Here is a 20,925-nt window from a genome sequence, read left to right as displayed (position 1 = left end):
CAGAAAACTTATCTAGGGCCTTAAAAACTGCCCAGAATGCCAGAGCCTTGAAAATCAAGCTGACCAATAAGTATTTCCCTTGCCTGACAGTCTCCATAGAGCTGGTAAGTGGGAGGAGGAACACTGCCACCATGTTCCAGGAAGAAGGCAGTCATGTTGTTGGATTTTTTGACAGTCAGTTGCCAAATGAAAGGTTCTTGGTTTGGACCTCCCCAGCAGTACCAAAGAGGACAGGTCAGCCTTAGGGTTTAGTTGTTTCTGTTAAAATACTGCTTTTGAGAAGTAATTGGTTGTTCATAATTAAAGATTAGTTTTTAAACTAGTCAGTTTTTTCTCGTTTGAAATGGATGTGATTATATATATATATTTAACTAGAGTGTTGCCTTTTCTTTAGGTGGTAAAACTGCATCTTAGTTCTCAGGCCTTGTGTGTCCTAGTCTTTTTCTTTCTTCTGGTAGTATGGCCATCAGATTTAGAAATTAATCCACTTCTTCTTTGAAACAGTTTTTCCTCCTACTTCATCCCTTTAAGTTACTGTTGTTGTTGCTGTTATATGCCATCGAGTCACCTGTATTTCATAGCGACCCTTTGTACAACAGCCCTAAACCCTACTCTATCCTGTGCCAATCTTATTTTCTGACACACCTTTCCCCATTACCCCAGTCACTGAATCAGTCCATTTCATAGAGGGTCTTCCTCTCTTTTGCTGTCCTTACACCTTCCCAAACCGTCAGTCCCTCTTCGGGGACAGGTCCCTTCTTGAACATGTTCAAAATATGTCAGACGAAGCTTTGGAATCCTTGCCTCTAATGAGCAGCCTGGTCTCACCCTCTCTGTCAGATTAATTTAGTGCATCACTCTCCCATGTCATATGCCCTCCTCCTAAACTCCCAAGTGGTTCTCACTGCTCATTAAATGAAGTCCAAATGACTTGATGTGATGGACAAAGCATTTCATGTTCTGACCAAACCTATCTAGGAACTAAATTGCAACCTATGAGTCCAAAGAATTCCTTGAGTCTTCTCCCTTTTCTTTAGCCCCAGACTTTGTTCACATTAGGGCAACCACGTGGAATCTCTTTTCTTCTCCATTTATAAAATCATATCTTTCTTTAGTGCTCAGTACTAATGCCATCTCCTCCTCAGCCTTTCCTTGACTTTGGAGTTCTCATTACTTGCTGTATTCACTTTATATATCTTGTGGGCATTGTTTTCAGTTTAAACCTATCTGTGGAAGATGTCTCAGCTTTTCCTCACAATACTTGATTTTAACTGATTTCATAGTCAGTGAGTCAGGATTTCCATGGCACTATATACGTTGGAAAAGCAAGAAGGTAGCATAAATACTTTTCTAAGAGTATATTACAGATCTCAGAAAAACATATAGCAGCAGATTAACCTATTTTATCCTTTCAGTAGTGTAGAGAATGGATCAGGCTATGTCCTGAGAGCAAATACTGGTCTTCCTGCAATATAACAATCTTGCTTTTGTTTCAAATCTTTATATGTACTGTTCTTTCTGCCTGCAAGTCTGTTCACCCTCTCTTTCCAGAGACTGCCTCCTTTTCCTTCCCTGATCTTCCTAGTCTAAAGATCCTTCCCCCTTACTCATTTATTTTTTTGAGGCTTTTATGAATGTCCCCAAAATTAGCCTTTTTGTTTGTTTTCTTACCTGTTTTCTATCTGTTCCACTTAAACATAAGAGATTTTATTTTAATCACCATGCTCTAGCTCTTACAAGTCCTCAAAACAGAAGAGGCATTTTGTAAATATTTGTTAATGAAGTTTGAGTGAATGAATTAAGAATATTTCATATAGGTTTGGCTTATCAACTTATTTAGGTCTTTTAATTCTTCTGGTGGGGTATTTTGTTTTTGTTGTTGGGTTTTTTTTGTATTGACATTATCAAAATACATTTCCTTCTTCTTTTGCAGTTATCTGTATCAAGCAGCAGTCGCATTGTGACTCATGACATCCCCATAAAGGTTATTCCTAGAAAACTCTGGAAAGATTTACAAGAACCCACAGTCCCTGACTCTGACGTGAGTTGATCCCTGGAGTTTTACTCTTCTTTGTAGATTAAATAGTTGGTTCAGGTTCTCTAAGTCTAATTTAGTCTTGTAACCAATTTCCCTTGAAAACACTATGGTATTAAAAAGGGATGATAATTCCTTTTAAAGTAAATATTTGTTATATTTGTCATTTATAATTTACATAGATCCTCTTAAGACAATGCAGTGTTGTATGAAATACAAAAATAGCACCTTTTCCAAGCAGGAGAAAAAAAAATGTGTTCTTCAATAAAAGCTCTTAAACAAAACCAAACCAAAGCTAAACTATTAGTTTGGAGTACAGTCACTGTTTATCCAGGGTGCTGACCTTCACCAGCAGTTTGAGTCTCACAATCCCCAAGAGGATAGAAACCCAGGATATGTATAAAAGAGCCAAAAGGCAAGACGTCTTCATAATTTATACCCTGTTTTAACAATCATGTTTATAATAATCCCAGATCTACAGAAAATAAAGATGATAGCAAAGGGTTCCATACGATTTGTTGATAGTTTATTTAAGAAGTTACAGAAATACACTGGGTAAGTTACTTTTTTTTACTTGTAATTGAGGGCATCTACTTTGATGTGGGCAAAGCCGGGGCTTTATAACACATCACTAGCAACACAGACATAGCTTTGATGCAGTATTTTTGCCTAGTACTGAGAAGGCCCATTTGCATCCCAGGAGTAACGTCCCTTTGAGGACAGCCTGCTGAGTGCTTGAGCCTCCTTCCCTCAGATTTCTCTGTAAGAATCTTGTGGGAATTGCTGCCATTTCTGAACCAGAAGAATACCTGCAGGGACTTGCTTGGTGAAGTAACCGAACATAGGCATTTGGTTCTTTAAATTTGCTTCAATATCCATGCATTGTTAAAATTAGGACTTCCTCACTACCCCCATCTTTTTAAAAGAAATTTATTCATAACTTAAGAACATAGAATTTTAGAGATTTTCATCACACATGCATTCTAAAAGTAGTTATTGACTAATTAATATCATTTGTTGTGTGTGTAAATATTGTTGTTTGCCATCTGGCCAGAACCAACTGACCTTCAGGGGTTTTCACATAAATCACATGGGAGGAGATTTGCCTATCCTTCTCCCACGGAACATCTGATGGAATTGAACCAGATGCCTTTGGGATTTCAGCGCTAGGCCACAAGAACTTTCTAATATTGCTAGTACTTTGAATTTTTCTCATTGACTTTTGTAGGTTAGCATTTACTTACCAGTGTTGAAGACTATGAAGAGTGTTGTGGAAAAAATGAAAAATATCAGTAATTACCTTGTAAGTAGTTACTTCTTTTCAACTCTTAAGTGCAAGTGTGTATAGCTTATCATCTGGGACATGGTCTGGATGAAATAGGACAGCTTGTGTTTTGGACCTTGTGGGAACATGTAGTATATATGTGTGTATCCTATCCCCACCCTCAAGCATCTTTGGCTTTTTATTAGGGGTTAGAGCCATTAGATTTGTAAACTTCCCACCACAGTGGGAACAGGAAGCCAAGAGGAGGGAGCATAGAAGCCACACCTTCAGTGTCCCCCTTCAGACCCTGCCTCCTGGTGCCTCTCGTTCCTGCCCCATAAGTTTGCCCAAATAGAATTCAGGAACATTATTTGGCACATACCTGTCTTTTTCTCAGCCTTCCCAGGTTACCAGAAGAAACTTAAAAATAAGGGTTGAGAGCATTTAGAGTCTCTTGGCCAGGTACTTGTTTACTGAGGCTAGACCAGTGAGGACCTGGCTTATTGCAAGAACCTGCACAATCACAGTTGGCCTGAGAAACCTCTTCTTATGCTTCTCAACTCACTCAGTGAGGAGAAGTTTTTACGTAATTTTGGTTAATATCTAATATTTGTCAATATTTACAGCAATTTTTGCTTTTTTCCTTACATTTTGGTTGGTTGGTATTTGGTTTTTTTAAAAAAATCTTTGCTACTGTGAATAATGCGGCAGTAATCATGGGTGTACATTTATCTGTTTGAGTCATGGCTCTGGTTTTTTTGGGATATATTCCCAGTAGTGGAATTACCAGGTCAAATGATATTTCTATTTCCAACTTTTTGAGAAAGCATTAGACCGCCTTCTATATAGTGGCTGTACCATTTTACATTCCCACCAAATAAATTAAGGGTTCCAATCTCTCCACAACCTCACCAGTGTATGTTATTTGCTGGCTTGTTGAACTTTGCTATTGTTGCTGGGCTTTTCTTCACATTTTGAATGGTACATTACCTATTTTATCTGCTAATGTAGAAGGTTTTTAAGTAATCAGTTATGTTAATGACCATGAGTTTAGAGTAACCACACTAATTCCCACATGTCTTTGATAAGCTAAGACAATTTCCCAAATTATATACAGCTTTATTCTAAGCAGTTCTTAGGCCAAGTAGGTGAATACTTTAGTTTTCACATTTATTTTAAGTTGGTTTCCACCTGGCAAGGGCATGAAAGTGCACACTGTGGTGTGCTACCAGGATTATACTCATCCACATCTGAGATTATCTGGATTCTCCTTTTGCTTGCCCCTTACCTCTCACCCCTTCAGCCCTCTCCACTGCAACTTAAGCCATTAACCGCTAAACCCACTTTTTAGCTTCACCCTCTTCCTGTTTTATTACTTTCCACTGCAGCTAACATCTTCCAAAAAACTGCCTTTGGTTATGTGGTTTTAAATTTTAAGAATCTATGTCTTTTACAATTTTTTTAAAATTTATTATTAATTTCAGTAAAAATTTACAGAGACTTTAGATTTCCATTCATTCATTGTTGCACTTTTCTCCTCTCCCAACCCTCCCCTCTAGTACACTACCCTCTTGGAAAAGTAAAACAAAAATTCTTTCATTGCTTTACAAACCCTCCCCCAGGTCCACTCCACCATGTGGCCTTCGCTCTAGACTCCTGTCATGACAAAAAAAAAAAAACAAAACACCTAATCACATATCCCTTTTAAACAGTTTTCTGCCTCATCTGTTTCAATGCTGTATACATTATTGAGCCCATCTTTCTCAGTCTCTCCCCAACCCCAGTGTCAGTCCTGTTTTACAACAGTGGCACCATGCAGTATTTGTCTTTTTGTGACTGAGTTACTTCACTCAGCATAATGTCCTCCAGGGTCACCCATTTTGAATATATTACACGAGTTCCTTGTTTTTCAATGCAGCATAGTATTCCATTGTGTGAATATACCACAGCGTCTCTCCATTCGTCAATCCATTCATTTGTTGATGGGTACCTGGGTTGTTTCCAACTCTTTGCTATGAGAACAAAGCTGTGATAAACATGGGTGTGCATATATCTGCTTGGATGGCAGTTCTGGTCTCTTTGGGGTATATTCCCAGTAGTGGAATTGCTGGGTCAAATGGTATTTCTGTTTCCAGCTTTTTGAGAAAGCGCCATACAGTCTTCTATAGTGGTTGCACCATTTTACACTCCCCCCCAACAGTGAATAAAGGTTCCAGTTTCTCCACAACCTCTCCAGTATTTGTTGCTTGCTGTTCTGTTAAATTTTGCAATTCTGACTGGGGTGAGATGGTATCTCATAGTTGTTTTGATTTGCATCTCTCTAAGAGCTAGGGATTTTGAACATTTCTTCATGTGCTTGTTAGCCATCTGAATGTCTTCTTTGATGAAGTGTCTGTTCATATCCTGTGCCCATTTTTCTATTGGATTATTTACCTTTATCTTGTTGTGGTGCTCAAGTATTTTATAAATTCTGGATATAATTCCCTTATCTGATATGTCATTACCAAATACTTTTTCCCAGTTAGTGGCTTCCCTTTTTACCCTGTTGGAGAAGTTTTTGGATGTACAAAGGGATTTGATAGAAGGAGAATTGATGCCTTTGAGCTGTAGTGCTGGAGAAGAGTATTGAATGTTCCGTGGACTGCCAAGAAAACAAACAGATCCATCCTGGAGAGGGTTAAACCAGGCTACTCCTTGGAGGCAAGGATTCTGGGGCTTCGTCTGACACACTTTGGACATGTTGTAAGGAGAGACAGGTCCTTGGAGGGGGACATCATGCTTGGTAGGGTAGAGGGACAGCGCAGGAGGGGAAGGCCCTCTATGAGGTGGACTGATTCAGTGACTGGAGTAATCGGGATGGGTGTGTCAGAGGTAATGCGACTGGCACAGGATAGAGCAGGGTTTAGGGCTGTTGTACATGGGGTCACTATGAGTCGCAAACAACTCAACGGCACATAACAACAACAAACAACAGGGATTTGATTCTTATTATTAATATAAATTTTAAAGTATTTTCAAAATCTCTGTCCACATGACTAAGTGTAAACTTTTGATTTTCACAGTCTTCCCACCTTCCTGCTACCCCACCAGGGCCCCTGCAGGACTCAGGGGACTCTCTAAATCATGCCACCACTTCCTGTCACAGTCTCCTTGTCAGTTTCACATGGGGTTTTCATCCTTCCAAAATTTCCCCTGGAAAGCCTTGAGCAATTCCCACTCTTTGTGTAGCTGCAAGACCTCTCCCTGGCTCCCCTGACTGAGTTCCCCCATCCACTTTGTGCTCTGTACAGTGCTGTGAATGTCCCTTATCCCCTGCTGAACCACCAGCGTCTTAAAAGGAAAATGCTGAATTGCCTATCTTTGCACGTCAATCACTGAGCAAGTAGTTAACAGTTCTTGAATGAATCTGGCATGAAATATGGCGTTGAATTGCAAAACTTTGAAAATTGCAGTTTTCTGAAGCAGAAGGCCCAAAGTAGCAGCTAGCCCACCCAGTGTTTTCTTAAACTCTGTGAGAATTTGTCCCAAGAAAGCCAGGGCTTGGATACTTCCCTGCAGCTACAGATAGCACAATCCTTTCTGGAGGGAGAGAACATGAGTTCTGAGGAGATGTATAAGGGCTGAACTCAGCCCTTATCTCCCATTCTAATAAGTATGGGGATTTGTATGTCACTATCATAAGTTGTTGTTGTTGTTGTTGTCATTAGGTACTATCAAGTTGAATACGACTTGTAGCGATCCTGTGAACAAAAGATCTGAGCCTTTTTCCATCCTGTGTCATCCTCACACTTCCTGACCCTCAGAGCCCATTGCAGCAGTCACTATGTCAGTCCACCTGGTCGATGGTCTTCTTCTCCTTTACTGACCCTCCACTCTTCTAGCATCATGCCTTTCTCCAAGGAATAGCCTCTCCTAGCAGCATGCCCAAGGTATATGAAGTGAAGCCTCATCATTCTTGCCTCCAAAGAGCACTCTGGATTCACCCTCTCCAAGACTTATGTTTGTTCTCTTGGCCACCATGGGATGTTCAGTGCTCTTCTCGAACACCACAGCTCAAAGGCATCAATTCTTCTTCTATCATTCTTATACACTATCATAAGTACAACTGCCTAAATCATACTCCCTATCCCCACCCAAAAAAACCCACTTACAGGCTGTTTTTCTCTCTGGAGTTCTTATGTGAGAATAATGTTGTCACCTCTGCTTGCCATTGGGATTTAATTTTTATAGATATGGTTTTCATTTAGAATGTGCTTTTGATTTACTTGGAGTCAGCCTGTGGACTAAGTTGATGTTGATTCACTTTGGGGCTGGCTTCCTTTAAGACTGCTCTGGGGACTTGCAGAGAGTTAAGAGAGTCCCAGGAGAGAAAGACAGGATTAATTGAAGGGTCTGTTTGTTCTTATTCTTTAGTGAGAATGAGTCAGCAAAATAGAGCTGTAGAAAGATAGCTAGATAGAATCATCAGAAATGGCTTTTCTCCTCTTTTCTGGAGTATCGGAATTATTTTTTGGTGTAACAGTTTCAATCTAGAATTACTAAGTGAGAAATTATCAATGTATTGATGTTGTTGTTTGGTGCTGTTGAGTCTTAGATGACTCATAGCGACCCTATGGACGAACAGCCTGAGCACTGTTCGTACATAGAGTTTCCGGAGGCAAGCCATTTCGGAAGTGGATGCTGCTCCTGCTTCTAGGCTTGATTTAGTCGGGAAGCTCCAGCCAACACTGTCCACCATGGGTACCCATTACCACGATTGGCACATCACTGTCACAGGCTTCAGCATCACAGCAAACATGAGTTACCTCTGTACATCAATGCACAGACCAGTGCTATACCACCTAGAACAACATGGGTGCTTCCTCTCCCAGCTGCCTTTTGGCTTAAGGCTGCCTCCTGGTTCAAACCCTAGGCCCAGGCTGGCTAGCCTCGCTCCTGGGGACAGAGCAAACCTGCACGTAACAAATACATGCCTGGAAAAGCAGTCGACTCCAAAAGCTTGCCACGATTCCTGTGCTCACACCACCATGCTCCTTCTGGCAAGGAGAACTTCCCAAGACCCTGTCAAAGTATAAGTCAAAGAAAAAGTTAACTGAGATTGAACAGGAGACATACTGCACTGGGAAAGTCTACAGTCAGGGACCTCTCCAAACTATTGAGAAGCAATGATGTCAGCTTTAGGACTAAGGTTCATCTCATTCAGGCCATTGTCTTTCCAATCACTTGCTATGCCTCTGTGAGCTGGACAATGAAAAAGGATGATAGAAGAATTGATGCCCTTTGAGCTGTGGTATTGGAGAAGAGTACTGAACATCCCGTGGACTGCCAAAAGAACAAACAAATATGTTTTGGGGAAAGTGCAGCCAGAGTGCTTCTTGGAGACAAAGATGTTAAAGTTCACCTCACATACTGCACATTACTAAGAGAGGCTACTCTTAGGAGAGGGACATCATGCTTGGAAGGACAGAGGGTCGGTGAAGGAAAAAAAAAGACCCTCAACCAGGTGGATTGACCTAGGGGCTGCTGCAGTGGGCTCTAATGAGTCAGGAAGTATGAAGATGGCACAAGATACAACAGAGTTCAGATCTGTTGTTTATAGGGTTGTTACAGGTGATACTGAACTTGACAACATTTAACAACTGAGAATTCTGTATTTATAGATTATGGAAGTTAGTTAAAAGTGAGTAAAATGAGTGAATCCCAACTTCAGAGATATTTGAAGTTCTCAATCCTTTCCTTCTAATGAAAGGTGTTACTGATGGAAGTGGGATGCATCCATGACTGTTGTAGAAGCAGGAAACTCACTCTGTACCATTATGATGCTTTGAGATATGTCTAGGGCTGGGCTGTGCATCTGATAAGCTTTTGCAGAGTGTTGCACCATAGGACAAGCATTACTGCAAAGTCTGTGCTTTGCTGCTTTCAGAAAAGCACTACATGATGAAATTTAACAATTAAACATGGAGATCTGAGTTTATGAGTGAGAATAGTCATGATGTAGTAGACACAGGAGTGCGCTGGAGCCACACAAACCTGAGCTTCATTCCTACTGCACTGTGTGCCGTGCATGCCTAACTCTGCCAGTCAGGAATTGATGCGGTAGTGCATCCATCTTTTCATAAATTCAGAGAAAATTCATAAATGGTCCCCAGTATAAAACCCATTGCCATCAAGTTGATTCCAACTCATAAAGATCTTTTATTCAGGTTTCTGAGCTATAAATCTTTAAGGGAGGAAATGACCCATCTTTCCTCCACAGTGCTATTAGTGGATGTGAATAATTGACTTTTTAACTTAGTAGCACTTAATATGACACACTGTGACACCAGTGGTCCTTAATTTACCTAAGTTTCCTGTATAGTTACTAGTTATTCAACAATTTATGGGTAACTATTTAAGGAAATCAAGGATCCTTTTACCACAGTTCTTGTTAGGTGCCATCCAGTCAAGTATGACTCATAGTGACCCTATGAACAACAGAACTGATCCCTGTGCCATTCTTACCATCTCACACACTTGAGCCCATTGCTGTAGTCACCATGTCAATCTATCTGGTTGAAGGTCTTCTTCTTTTGTGCTAACCTTCTGCCTTTCCAAGTATGATGTCTCTTTCCAAGAAGTACCCCTCCAAGCAACATGTCCAAAGTATGTGGGATGGACCTTTATCATCCTTGTCTTTAAGGAACACTCTGAAAAAAAAAAGGAACACTCTGGCTGCACCTTCTTTAAGACGTACCTGTTTGTTCTCTTGGCAGTTCATGGGATATTCACTACTCTTCTCCAACACTCTGCATCAATTTGTCTGTCATCTTTATTCATTATCCAGCTCTTGACCACAATAGAATTAAGGTAATTGCTTAAAACAGTAAGATTTAAAATACAGGGTATGTTGAGTTGTATAATCTGAATAAACAAATCATAAATAGACACAAGTAATGGATGTTCAGAGAACTAATTTATTTGTATATTTTTTTATTTTTTGTTTGAGTAAAAAGTTACAAATCATATTTTTCATTCAATTATAGACATTTTGCATAAATTACAATTGATGAATATATTTTATGTCTAACCAAACTTAATGTGTATTCTCTTTCCTCACCCAATTTATGTGTTTATTAATTTTCACATCTCTCTCCCTCCTTTGTCATCCCTGCTAACCCTCCAAGACTGATTCTGTGTGAACCTGTCCTTCACTTTTTACTTTGGTTATCTTACACTATAATTCTTCTCCTGTACCAACTGATTTACATTACTCAATTTAAGTTGTTCTCAGTTCATCTACGTTGTGCAGTGTTTCCTGATTCTTTGTCATTTTTGAGTGATGTATAATACCCTATTGTGTGAATGTATCATAGCTTTTTGGCCATTTGCCCATTACTAGACATTTCAGTTGTTTCCAGCTATTTGCTATGCTAAATAATGCTACAGTAAACCTGTGTATGTTCATCTCACTTTGTGTCACAGATTTTCTTTCTTTGGGATATTTACCTGATAGTGGAATTGTTGGATCAAATAGTATCCTTCTATCTTTTCTAAGCAAACACTAACTTGCTCTCCATCATAGTAACACCATTTTACATTTTTCAGGGAATCTTTTTCTTTCTTGTATAATCTTGCTGTTGAGTGTGTACACAGTATAGCATAGGTCGATTCAACAGTTTCTTTATGTTCAGTAGTGACAGGGATTATGTTCTTCCAGCTGTGCAGTCATGTTCACCTGAATTATTCCTCCTCCATTAACATAAATTCACTGCCACCTACGTTTTCTATCTAATCTTTTGAGTTACTGTTGTCAGTTGGATCTCTTGTAAGCAAATCTTATAAGAGTAATGCTCAGGGCAGACTTGAGAAAGAATCCTATGGGCTGCCAAAAGAATGTACAGATATGTCTTGGAAAGAGTATAGTCAGAATGCTCTTTAGAAGGAAAGATTCTGAAGCTTTGTCTCACATAGTTTGGGCATGCTGTTAGAAGGAGCCAGTTCTTAGAGAAAGACATCATTCTCAGAAAAGCAGAGGATCAAAGACGGAGGGGAAAACCCTCAAAGAGATAGACTGACACAATGAGTATGGCACAGGATAAGGCAAGTTTCATATCTAATGTTTATAGGGTTGCTATGAGTCGTACTTGACTGGACACCTAAACTATGCAAAATGAAGTTTTGCCATTCTTGCCTCTGAAGAATACTCTGGTTGAACTTTCTCCAGAACTTAATCTGTTTGTTCTTTTGACAGTCTTTGGGATATTCAGTACTCTTCACCAACACCACAAGTCAAAGGCATCGGTTTTTCTTCTATCATCTTTATTCACTGTCCAGTTCTCGGATGCATAGCAAGTAATTGTAAAGACAATGGCCTAAATCAGACACACCGGTAGCCTTTAATGTACCATGAGTGCTCCTAAGTACTTTGGAGAGGTCGTAGATAGCAAATTTTTTCTCAATGCGGTATGTCTTTTGATTTTTTGAATGCTGGTACCAAGTGTGTTGATTGTGACCAAATAAGATGAAATTATTGACAGTATCAATCTTTTTCGCATCAACAGCTATGGTGCCTGTCTATCCAGTGGTGAAGATTTTTGTCTTCTTGATGTTGAAATGTAATCCATAGTGAAGGCTGTGGTCTTTGATCTTCTGCAGCAAGTGTTTCAATTGCCCTCACTTTCTGCAAGCAAGGTTATGTCATGTGTGTAACACAGGTTGTTGATGAGTCTTCCTCTGATCTTGATGCCACATTCTTCTTCATAGAGTTCAGCTTTTTTTTTTTTATCTATGATCAGAATGGGTGGTGAAGAGATTGAGATTGTTAACAGCATTAGTTTGATTGGCACCACAGTCATCAGCATTAGTTTGCTTGGCACCACAGTCATCACTCTTGGCACCAGCTGCCAGGGTATTAAAAGTTGTATTGAAATGTGGAGTCAAGATTGGTGGAAGATCTATCAACAATCTGCGTTATGCAAATGACAACCCTGCTTGCTGAAACTGAGGAGGACCTGAAGCACTTGCTGCAGAGGGTCAAGGACTGCAGCCTCCAAATACGGATTGAGACTCAATGTCAAGAAGACAAAGATTCTCACCACTGGGCCAATTGGAAGCATCAGGATGGATGGTGAAGAGATTGAGATTGTTCACAGCTTTAGTCTGCTTGGCTCCACAGTCAACACTCTCAGCACTGGTAGCCAGGAAATGAAAAGACGTATTGTGATGGGAAAGTCTGCTGTTAGGGACCTCTCCAAAGTACTGAAGAGCACAGGAGAGGAAGACCCTAGATTAGATGGATTGATTCACTGACTGGGGTAATGGGAGTGGGTGTGTTGGAGACAGTGAGATTGGCAAAGGATAGAGCAGGGCTTAGGACTATTATACTTAGGGTCACTATGAGTCACAGGCAACTTGACAGCACATAACAACAGCAACAACAACAACATCATAAATATATAACCTCAACAGAGGTATATATAATGTGAGAATTTAGTATTTTTTGGCTGGCTTTATTTATAGGATATTTATATAGGTTGTGTTTTCATATATTTTAATATATTATTTCAGTCATCCATTTCCAGTTTTTAGCTACACCCCCCCTTTTTTCCAATAAGTGTACAATTCACTCACAACAGTTATCATTTGCTTTGCAACTCTGTTCTTAATGGTTTCCATTGTTTCTTTCATCATTTACACATTCTTCCGTAGATGTTCAAATAACTCATCAATATATTTTTTCTTGTTCTCTACCTCTAGGTTATTCTCTTTATTTGTGACTTTCATTGTTTCTTCTATCATTTGTGCTTTCATTTGTGGCTGTTCAAATGTCTCCATATCAACCTATATTATCTGCCTTCTTGATTCTGGGGTATTCATGAGGTCTCTAATATTCTCTGGGTTTTTTTGGAGAAGACTTAATTTGTTTTTTTACAATGTTTGAAGCTGCCTGCTGCTTTCTTGACATTATGTGAAGATCTTCTTGATAAGTGTCAGGTCATTTTGCTGTGTCTGTGAAAGTTGGTGGTTCTTGCCTTTATAATGTTACTAATTAGTTGCCAAGTTAAAATGTTCAGTCTATGGGATGAGCTACTCATTCTACTGTAAGTCTTTTCTGGGAGAATTTGCCTTTCCTAAAGTCCTTGAGTTTCTCTCTTTTCTGCACTGCAGCCTTGTAAGGAACTTTGGTCTCTCTGTATTTGCCTTTTCTTATTTTTTATATATTTGACTTCATACAATATTTTACCTCCTGTGACTGACTTATAGTACTCAGCATAAGGTCCTTAAGAAGTTCCTTCCATATTGTAATTTACCTCAAGACTTCTTTTCTTCTAGTGGCTTGGTGGTGTTCCGTTGTATTTGTGTCTTACCTTTTGTGTGTTCATTCATCTGTTGACCGACATTTAGACCTTGCACATTTTGGAACTATGAGTAGTGCTACCATGAATTCAGTGCATCAGTGTCTATTTAACTTTCTACTTGCAAGCCTTTGGGGTGTATAACTGGAAATAGAATTACTGGATCTTTTGAAATTGAGCTTAACTGAAGTTCTATTTTGAATTTTTTAAAGAATAATTAGTTTTTCACAACCCCAATGCATTTTGCGTTCTCTCTTGGAATGGATAAGTTTTCCAGTTTCCGTAGTTTCTCACAAAATTTGTTATTTTCTGTTTCTTGTTTTGTTTTAATCTCAGCCATCCTGTGGTGAAGTGCCCTCAAGTTTACTGGCTCATAGCAACCCTATGAATTATTGAGCAGAGTGTTGTCATATATTGTGCTGTCCTCACAGTCTCCTCCCCTGCTCAAGCCCATAGTCACAGTCACCCTGTCTGTCTATCTGGTTAAGAGTCTTCTCTTTCATATACATCTCCTATAAGGTGTGTTTTTCCAAGGACTGCCCCCCTCATGACATGTCAAAAGTATGTGCGATGAAGTTTTACCATCCTTGCTGCTAAGGAGCATTCTTGGTGAACTTCTGTCCAAGACAAATTTGGTGTGGTGTGTTGGTTTTTTTTTTCCATTCCATGGGATATTCAATATTTTTGACAGTATCACAATTCAAAGAAATCCATTTTTCTATTTTCTTTACTCATTGTCCAACTTACTGTAGCATACAAAGCAATTAAAAATACCATGGCTTGAATCAGGCACAGCTTGGTCTTTAAACTGATATTCTTGTTCTTTAGAACTCAAAAAGTCCTCGAAAACACATTTTCACAATGTATGATAAACATCTCTTGATTTCCTGACTGATGTTGATAGTAGATCCAAGTAAAATGAAATTCTTGATGACTTCAATTGTTTTTTCATTTTTCATCATGTTCTCTATTGGTGGTGAGAATTTTTGCTTTCTTAATATTGAGATGTAATTCATACAAAAGACTGTGGCCTTTGATAATCTTCAGTAAATGGCTTTAAGCCTTCTTCACTTTCTGTGAGAAAAGTTATATTGTCTCCATATCTCAGTTAGTTGATGAATTTTCCTTCTGTCCTGATGGGACATTCTTCTTCATGTAGTCCAGTTTTATATCCAAACTGTATGAAGCCAGAACTGGACCAGCCTGTCTAATGGGAGTCAAATTTTAGTGTAGTTTTGATTTTCCGCTTTCTTATACCAGTGAACATCTTTTCATTTATATGTCCTCTTTGATGAAATGTCTAGAATGTCTAAGTCCTTACTTACCCTGTTTTATTTATGTGTATATACGTGTGTGTATGTGTGTGTGTGTGTATACATATAGTTATTAGATTTTTATTGGGTGTGTTGTTTCCAAAGATACTATCCTATGCAATTACTTATCTTTTCACTTTTTGGGTAAAGTCTTTCAAGGAACAATTAATTTTAATGACATCCCACTTATTTTGTCTTTTGATGTTTGTGCTTTTGTTAGTATACTAGATAATCCATTGCTGGAAGCTAGGCCTGACAGTGTTGTCCCTGTGTTTTCTTGTAAGGATTTTATGGTTTTGCTGTATGTATACATTTAGCTCCTTCATACATTTTTAATTGTTTTTGAATGTAAGTAAAAAATGGATCTTGTTTTATTTTTCTGTTCTTGGATTTCAGTTTTCTCAACATCCTCTGTTGAAGATATTCTCCTTTCTCCTTGCAGGCTTAATATTAATGCCCCTTGTCAAAAAGCAGTTAATCCTAAATATGTGGCTGCCACCTTTCTTGTTCATTGAAGGAAAAGGTTAAAAATTAATACCTTTAATTTAGATGCAATCTAACTAAAGGATGCAACAAGTAAATCTAGGGAAGGGCTGTTTTTTCTGTTTGGTGGTCAAAGCTGCAGACGTTAAAAGCTCACACGGTTGTGAAGAACATATTTTTGGTTCTGTTTCTAAAAAATTAGCATTCATTTGTTTTTAAACATAAGTATCGGGACTGTTAAATTATGTTCATTAAATTTGGTCAAATCTGGTTGAAGCCCAGCTTCCCATCTGTGACATCTGCTCTTTGAGAGCACTGTTTGGTGGGTTCTTGCCATGGTGGTTCTTGTTGCCATGCTGGTTCTGAGTCCTTTGCAGCCCTGTATTATTTCATAGACTATCCTTGACTGGAGCATGTCACCGAGTGATTGGAAGGCTTCAACTGCTAATTTTGGAGCTAGCAGTGGGGCACTTAAATTACCTCTGGGCACACTTTAGCACTTCGACAAAATAGAAAAACAGAGTTTATCTTTCCAGGTGCTAGATGGCACCCTTGCATTACTACTGTCACTAGCTACTACTACTGACTAGCAGCTTTCTTTGGAGACTTTTCAAAGATCTGCCTGACTTTTTTTTTAATAACATTAATTATAATTGATGAATATATACGCCTCGATATTTTTTTTAAATTCTAACTGAAGGGGGAAGAAAACCTCATGCTATTTAGCCAGTTATTGCAGGAGCTTCAGAACCCTGACATCATAACAAGTGATCATGACAACCACAGAATCCTCTGTCAGATGGACTTGTCTAAAGTACTCTGTCAAGTACTGTTCAAAAGAGCAGAGACCAATATCTAAAAGAAATGTATGCCATGAGTCAAAGAAAGTTAGAGTTGCTGTGGCATCATAAGTCACTCATAGATGACCCACCAATGTTTTCTGGGAAACTATAATTTGCATGGGAGGAGAATGCCCTTCTTTTCCTATGTATTCTAACTACTAGAGATGTGACCTTTGTGTTAGCAGGCAGCTCTCGTATATTAGCACAATCTTAAACCATATTTTGGCATATATATCTTCTGTGTGCTTCTATATTCTAGCTAGTTAAAAAAAACAAATTACACCTTCTTTTTCTAGGTCTATTGTCACATCTTCTCCACTTTTCTACCACTCATTTTAGAGGAAAATAGTAGCAGGTTGTTTTTTTTTCTGAAAGGTTTCCATTCTCTCAAGCTTTTCTGTAGTAATTTTGTAGTAGGAACAAATGTTTGGCCACTTGTTTTCTAATAAGGGCCATCTTTCCAGATGAAGTGTAAATATTTATTAAAAAATTATTTGTACATATTTGTTGTTGTTTTTATGTGCCTTTGAGTCGCTTGCTCTGAAACAACAGCCCTGAAACCTGCTCTATCCTGTGCCAACTTTACTGTTTCCAAAACATCTACCCTCATTACCCCAGTCACTGTATCAATCCATCTCATTGATAGTCTCCCTCTCTTTCTCTGTCCCTCCACCCTTCAAAGCATGATGCTCGTTTCCAAGGACTGGTCTCTCCTTGCCAAATGCCCGAAATATGTCAGACAAAGCCTCAGAGTCTTTGCCTCCAAGGAGCTAAGTTACATTTTCATTTATTGACATGAATTAAAACTGTTAAAGTACAGTTTAATTCTTAACAGACTTCATGTTCGTTCCCTATAAACAAAAGTTTATCTAAAACCTTTATGGTGTTCCCTCAGCATCTCATTTTAAGTACGCTAATTATATCTAGTTATACAATCAAAGCAATTAGTCAGCTTACTCTAGTTCCTGTATTCTTTCCCTTACACTCAGTGCTGTCAACATAATTTGATTTCAGTTTATGACAACATTGGTTTTCTGAGGCTGTATGTCTTCCTGAGAGCAGGCAGACTGCCTTATCCTTATCTGGTAGAATGGCGCAGGATTGGACAGGTTTTGTTCTGTGATTCTTGAAGTTGTTCAGAATTGGAGCTGACTTACTGGCTCCTAACACCAACCATATTTACTTCCTTAATTCTCACAGATTAATGTGTCACAACTGTAACTTTTCCAATTATTATATGAATCTTGTAGATCCTTCAATAAAGGTTTATGGTAATAGCATTGCATTACTTTTTACACTTCTAGGTGTAACATTTTTGGCTCCTGATTGCTTTCATTGCACTTCATTGCCTTCTGGTATGTAATGTGCTGTCACAGACTGATGCTGCTTTGATTTACTTGTGAGTAACTTGGACTTATTAATTTTGTTGTTGTTGAGGCTGGGAGACTGGATGCAGAAGGATCTGGTTTTTTCACTTTTCTATACTGTTCTATCACTCTTGGGTTGATGTTTGTTTTTTTGTTTTGGGTTTTGTTGGTTTGTTTTGTTTTGTTTTAGATAGACAGTGAGTTCTTTCAGTATATAAGCTTAAGTCTCGTTTTCTTTTTTCTTCCTTACTCCCCCCAACTTGGTTTTTTTAATGATACTGTAACAAAAATTTACAGAAAACTTGGATTTCCATTCATTCGTTGTTGCACAGTTTCCTCCCTCCCCCTACCCTCCAGTCCACTTTGTTATGCACCTTATTCTGGACTATTGTCACGTAAATAATACCTAGTCACATATTTCTTTTACATAGTTCTTTCCTTAATCTATTTCAATGCAGTATTCATCATTTATTCTCTCTTTTCTTAGTTTCCCCCCAACCCCCATGTCAGTCCTGTTTAATAACCGTGGCATTATGTAATATTTGTCCTTTTGTGACTGATATATTTCACTCAGCATAATGTCCTCCAGAGTCACCCATTTTGTATAGTATTTTAAGAATTCCTTGTTTTTCAGTGCTGCCTTGTATTCCATTACTTCTCTATCCATTCCACAGCTTCTCTATCCTTTCATTTGTTGATGGCACTTGGGTTGCTTCCTTCTCTTTGCTATAGTGAACAACACAGCAGTAAACATGGGTGTGCATATATCTGCTTGGGTGGTAGTTCTGATTTCTTGAGGATATATTCCTAGTAGTGCAATTGCTGGGTCAAATGGTATTTCTATTACCAACTTTTTGAGAAAGCTCCATACTGCCTTCCAGAGTGGTTGTACCATTTTGCACTCCCACCAATAGTAAATGAGGGTTCCAATTCCTCCACAGCCTCCCCAGCATTTCTTGTTTGCTGCTGTGTTGAACTTTGCTGTTTTACTGGGGTGAAATGATTATCTCATAGTTGTTTTGTTAAGTCTTATTTTCAAGAACATTTTCTGAACTCTGGACTTAGCATTTGTTCTTTGCCAGTGCTTCAGTTCCCATCCTCGGAAACTGCTGTTGGTATTAGTCTTCTTTATTACATTGATTATCATTTTCTTTCAAATCCTCCAACTTTTGATTGGTTTTGGTGTTTTAATTTCTCCGTTTCCCTCACTGTATTCCCTGTAGTGTCTTTTCTTGTAGTTCTTGTAGTTTAGTTCCCTTTCTGAAAAATGTTCCTATATTTTAAATTGTTTCCTGAGCCCTACAGATTGTTTTCACTGTTGATATGCTGTTGGTACTTTCTTTTGTTAGCTTCAATAATTATGATTTATGCTCATTCTACGTAACTTTTATTATTCTCTTTTATTTTTTTTACTCATTTTGAAATAGCAGTGTGCATTTTACACCTACTTTGTTGCTGTATTTTTATTGGATGCTTTCCTTCTGTCTAGCTCTCTACTGACTCTTTCGTCAGAATAGCTTTGTATGGAATTCAGTCACCATTGTTTATTGATGTGTTCCATATGGTTTGTCCTGCTTTTTCAGGTGGTTGTCTCTTGTGATTATGGGGGTAAACTAGTATCGTTGTCTCACTTCATCACTCAGTTGACTGCTTCTCTTGGTGAACTTACAAAGTAATGCATTGTGCAGCTTGTGTCATCCTCAGAATTGACTGTTCACATCCATTGTTGCAGCTGTTCTGTCTGTCTGTCTCACCTCACCACTGCATTGTCTTGCTGTCCTTCCTCTTCTGGCAATTGATCCCTTTGATGATGTAAGACAAACAAGTCAGCAGTATTTATTTTTGACCTGTGGAGTTTTCAGTTTGTAAAGTGTTGTACTGCTAAACAAAATTATGATTTACAGCCTTAGAAAACTGATAAAGGCTCACCATGCGTCAGAACTGAATCATTAACAGTGAGTTGGAGTTTGAATTTTCAGAAATAGTTTAGTCTGGAAGTTTTGTGGACTGTAGTTTGTCCACCTTTGTGTCCTGCTGGTATTTGAAATACCAGTGGCATAGCTTCTAGCATCACAGCAGTGCAGCAGTCTAGTCACCACAATTAAGCATGTTGACTGACAGTTGGTGGTTCATAACTTTGGATTCTTTGCCCTTTTGTGACCACAAGATAGGAGAGCATACTGTGTTTTTGTAGTCATATCTTCATTCTCTTTTGAGATCTCTCTCCCATTCTCCATTCCGACTCATCTAAATCTTCATTCTTTCTGTTCCATAGGGGGCTTCACTTCTTGCAGCAGCATATTAGTGCAGTGCTATTCTGAAATGATGCCCCTGACTGCTGAGCTATCACCTGCCCACTTGGCTCCTTCCCAAGGCCCCCAGGGCTCCATCTGCTGTTCCAAACTCTACAGTCTACATTTTTCTCTTGAGAGGAACTTGTCCAGTTGTGATTACTTATAAAGCTTTGTGATCCTGGCTATTACAAGTCCACATAGGCCTTGATGATGTTGGAGCATGGGTATTCCCTGCTTACTTTCTAGCCTTTGTGAGGGAACTTTGTGACCTAAATTTGTGGTTTGGGTGACCAAAGCTTATCTTTTTTTTTTTTGCTGTTAAAACTTCTTTATTTATCTCATGTTACTTTAATGCTCAGTTTAGCTTCAGACTTAATAAACCCACTAAAAACAAAACCACAGTGAAACAAAGTGATTCCTTCAATATCTAACTCATATTAATGCAAGAATTTGGGAACAGCTAATTACTAATTCTTTTGCATTTTAAAATGCATGCATAAATACAGTATTGACAAATTTATTATTTAGAAATTTTTTCATTTTCACCTTGACTTTTCATATTTTTTGTTTTGTTTCTTTTTAAAATTTTTTATTGGTTTACATATAATCATTAATATCTGATCACTTAATATTTGATAATAATACATAGAAAAGTAGCATTCTAATTAAATCACAATTTCTGATTATCTGGAGATTATATACTTTTTCTATTTTTTTTTACTTTTTTAAAAATTAATTTTAATGAACATTTACAGAGATTTTAGATTAACATTCATTCATTGTCGCACTTTTCTCCCTGCCCACCCCTCCCCCTCCAGTTCGATCTTCTTTTTGAAAAGAAAAAAGAAAAATTCCCTCATTGGTATACATCTCCCCCCCACCCCGAGTACATTTCACTATGCAACCTTCATTCTGGATTCCTATGATAACGATAATACCCTATCATACATTGCTTTATTTTTTTTCTTTTCTTATTTATTTTTTTTTTTT

General features: G+C 38.4%; 1 protein-coding gene across 1 annotated transcript in view; it reads left to right on the top strand.

Moving 5' to 3' along the window:
* Positions 1–20,925, top strand: part of HUS1 (HUS1 checkpoint homolog (S. pombe)) — a 38,504-nt gene that overhangs the window by 8,706 nt on the left and 8,873 nt on the right. Inside the window, exons 5-6 of the mRNA XM_006901613.1 lie at positions 1,934–2,041; positions 3,264–3,338. Of these exons, the coding sequence (XP_006901675.1) occupies positions 1,934–2,041; positions 3,264–3,338 (183 nt within the window). The remainder of the gene's footprint in view (positions 1–1,933; positions 2,042–3,263; positions 3,339–20,925) is intronic.

Source organism: Elephantulus edwardii, unplaced genomic scaffold (assembly GCF_000299155.1).
Source record: "Elephantulus edwardii isolate Elephantulus edwardi_28Jun2011 unplaced genomic scaffold, EleEdw1.0 scaffold00339, whole genome shotgun sequence".
In the NCBI taxonomy this organism is placed as follows: domain Eukaryota; kingdom Metazoa; phylum Chordata; class Mammalia; order Macroscelidea; family Macroscelididae; genus Elephantulus; species Elephantulus edwardii.
Note: the sequence above shows the minus strand (reverse complement) of the source record. Positions and strands in the feature narration are given on the sequence as shown.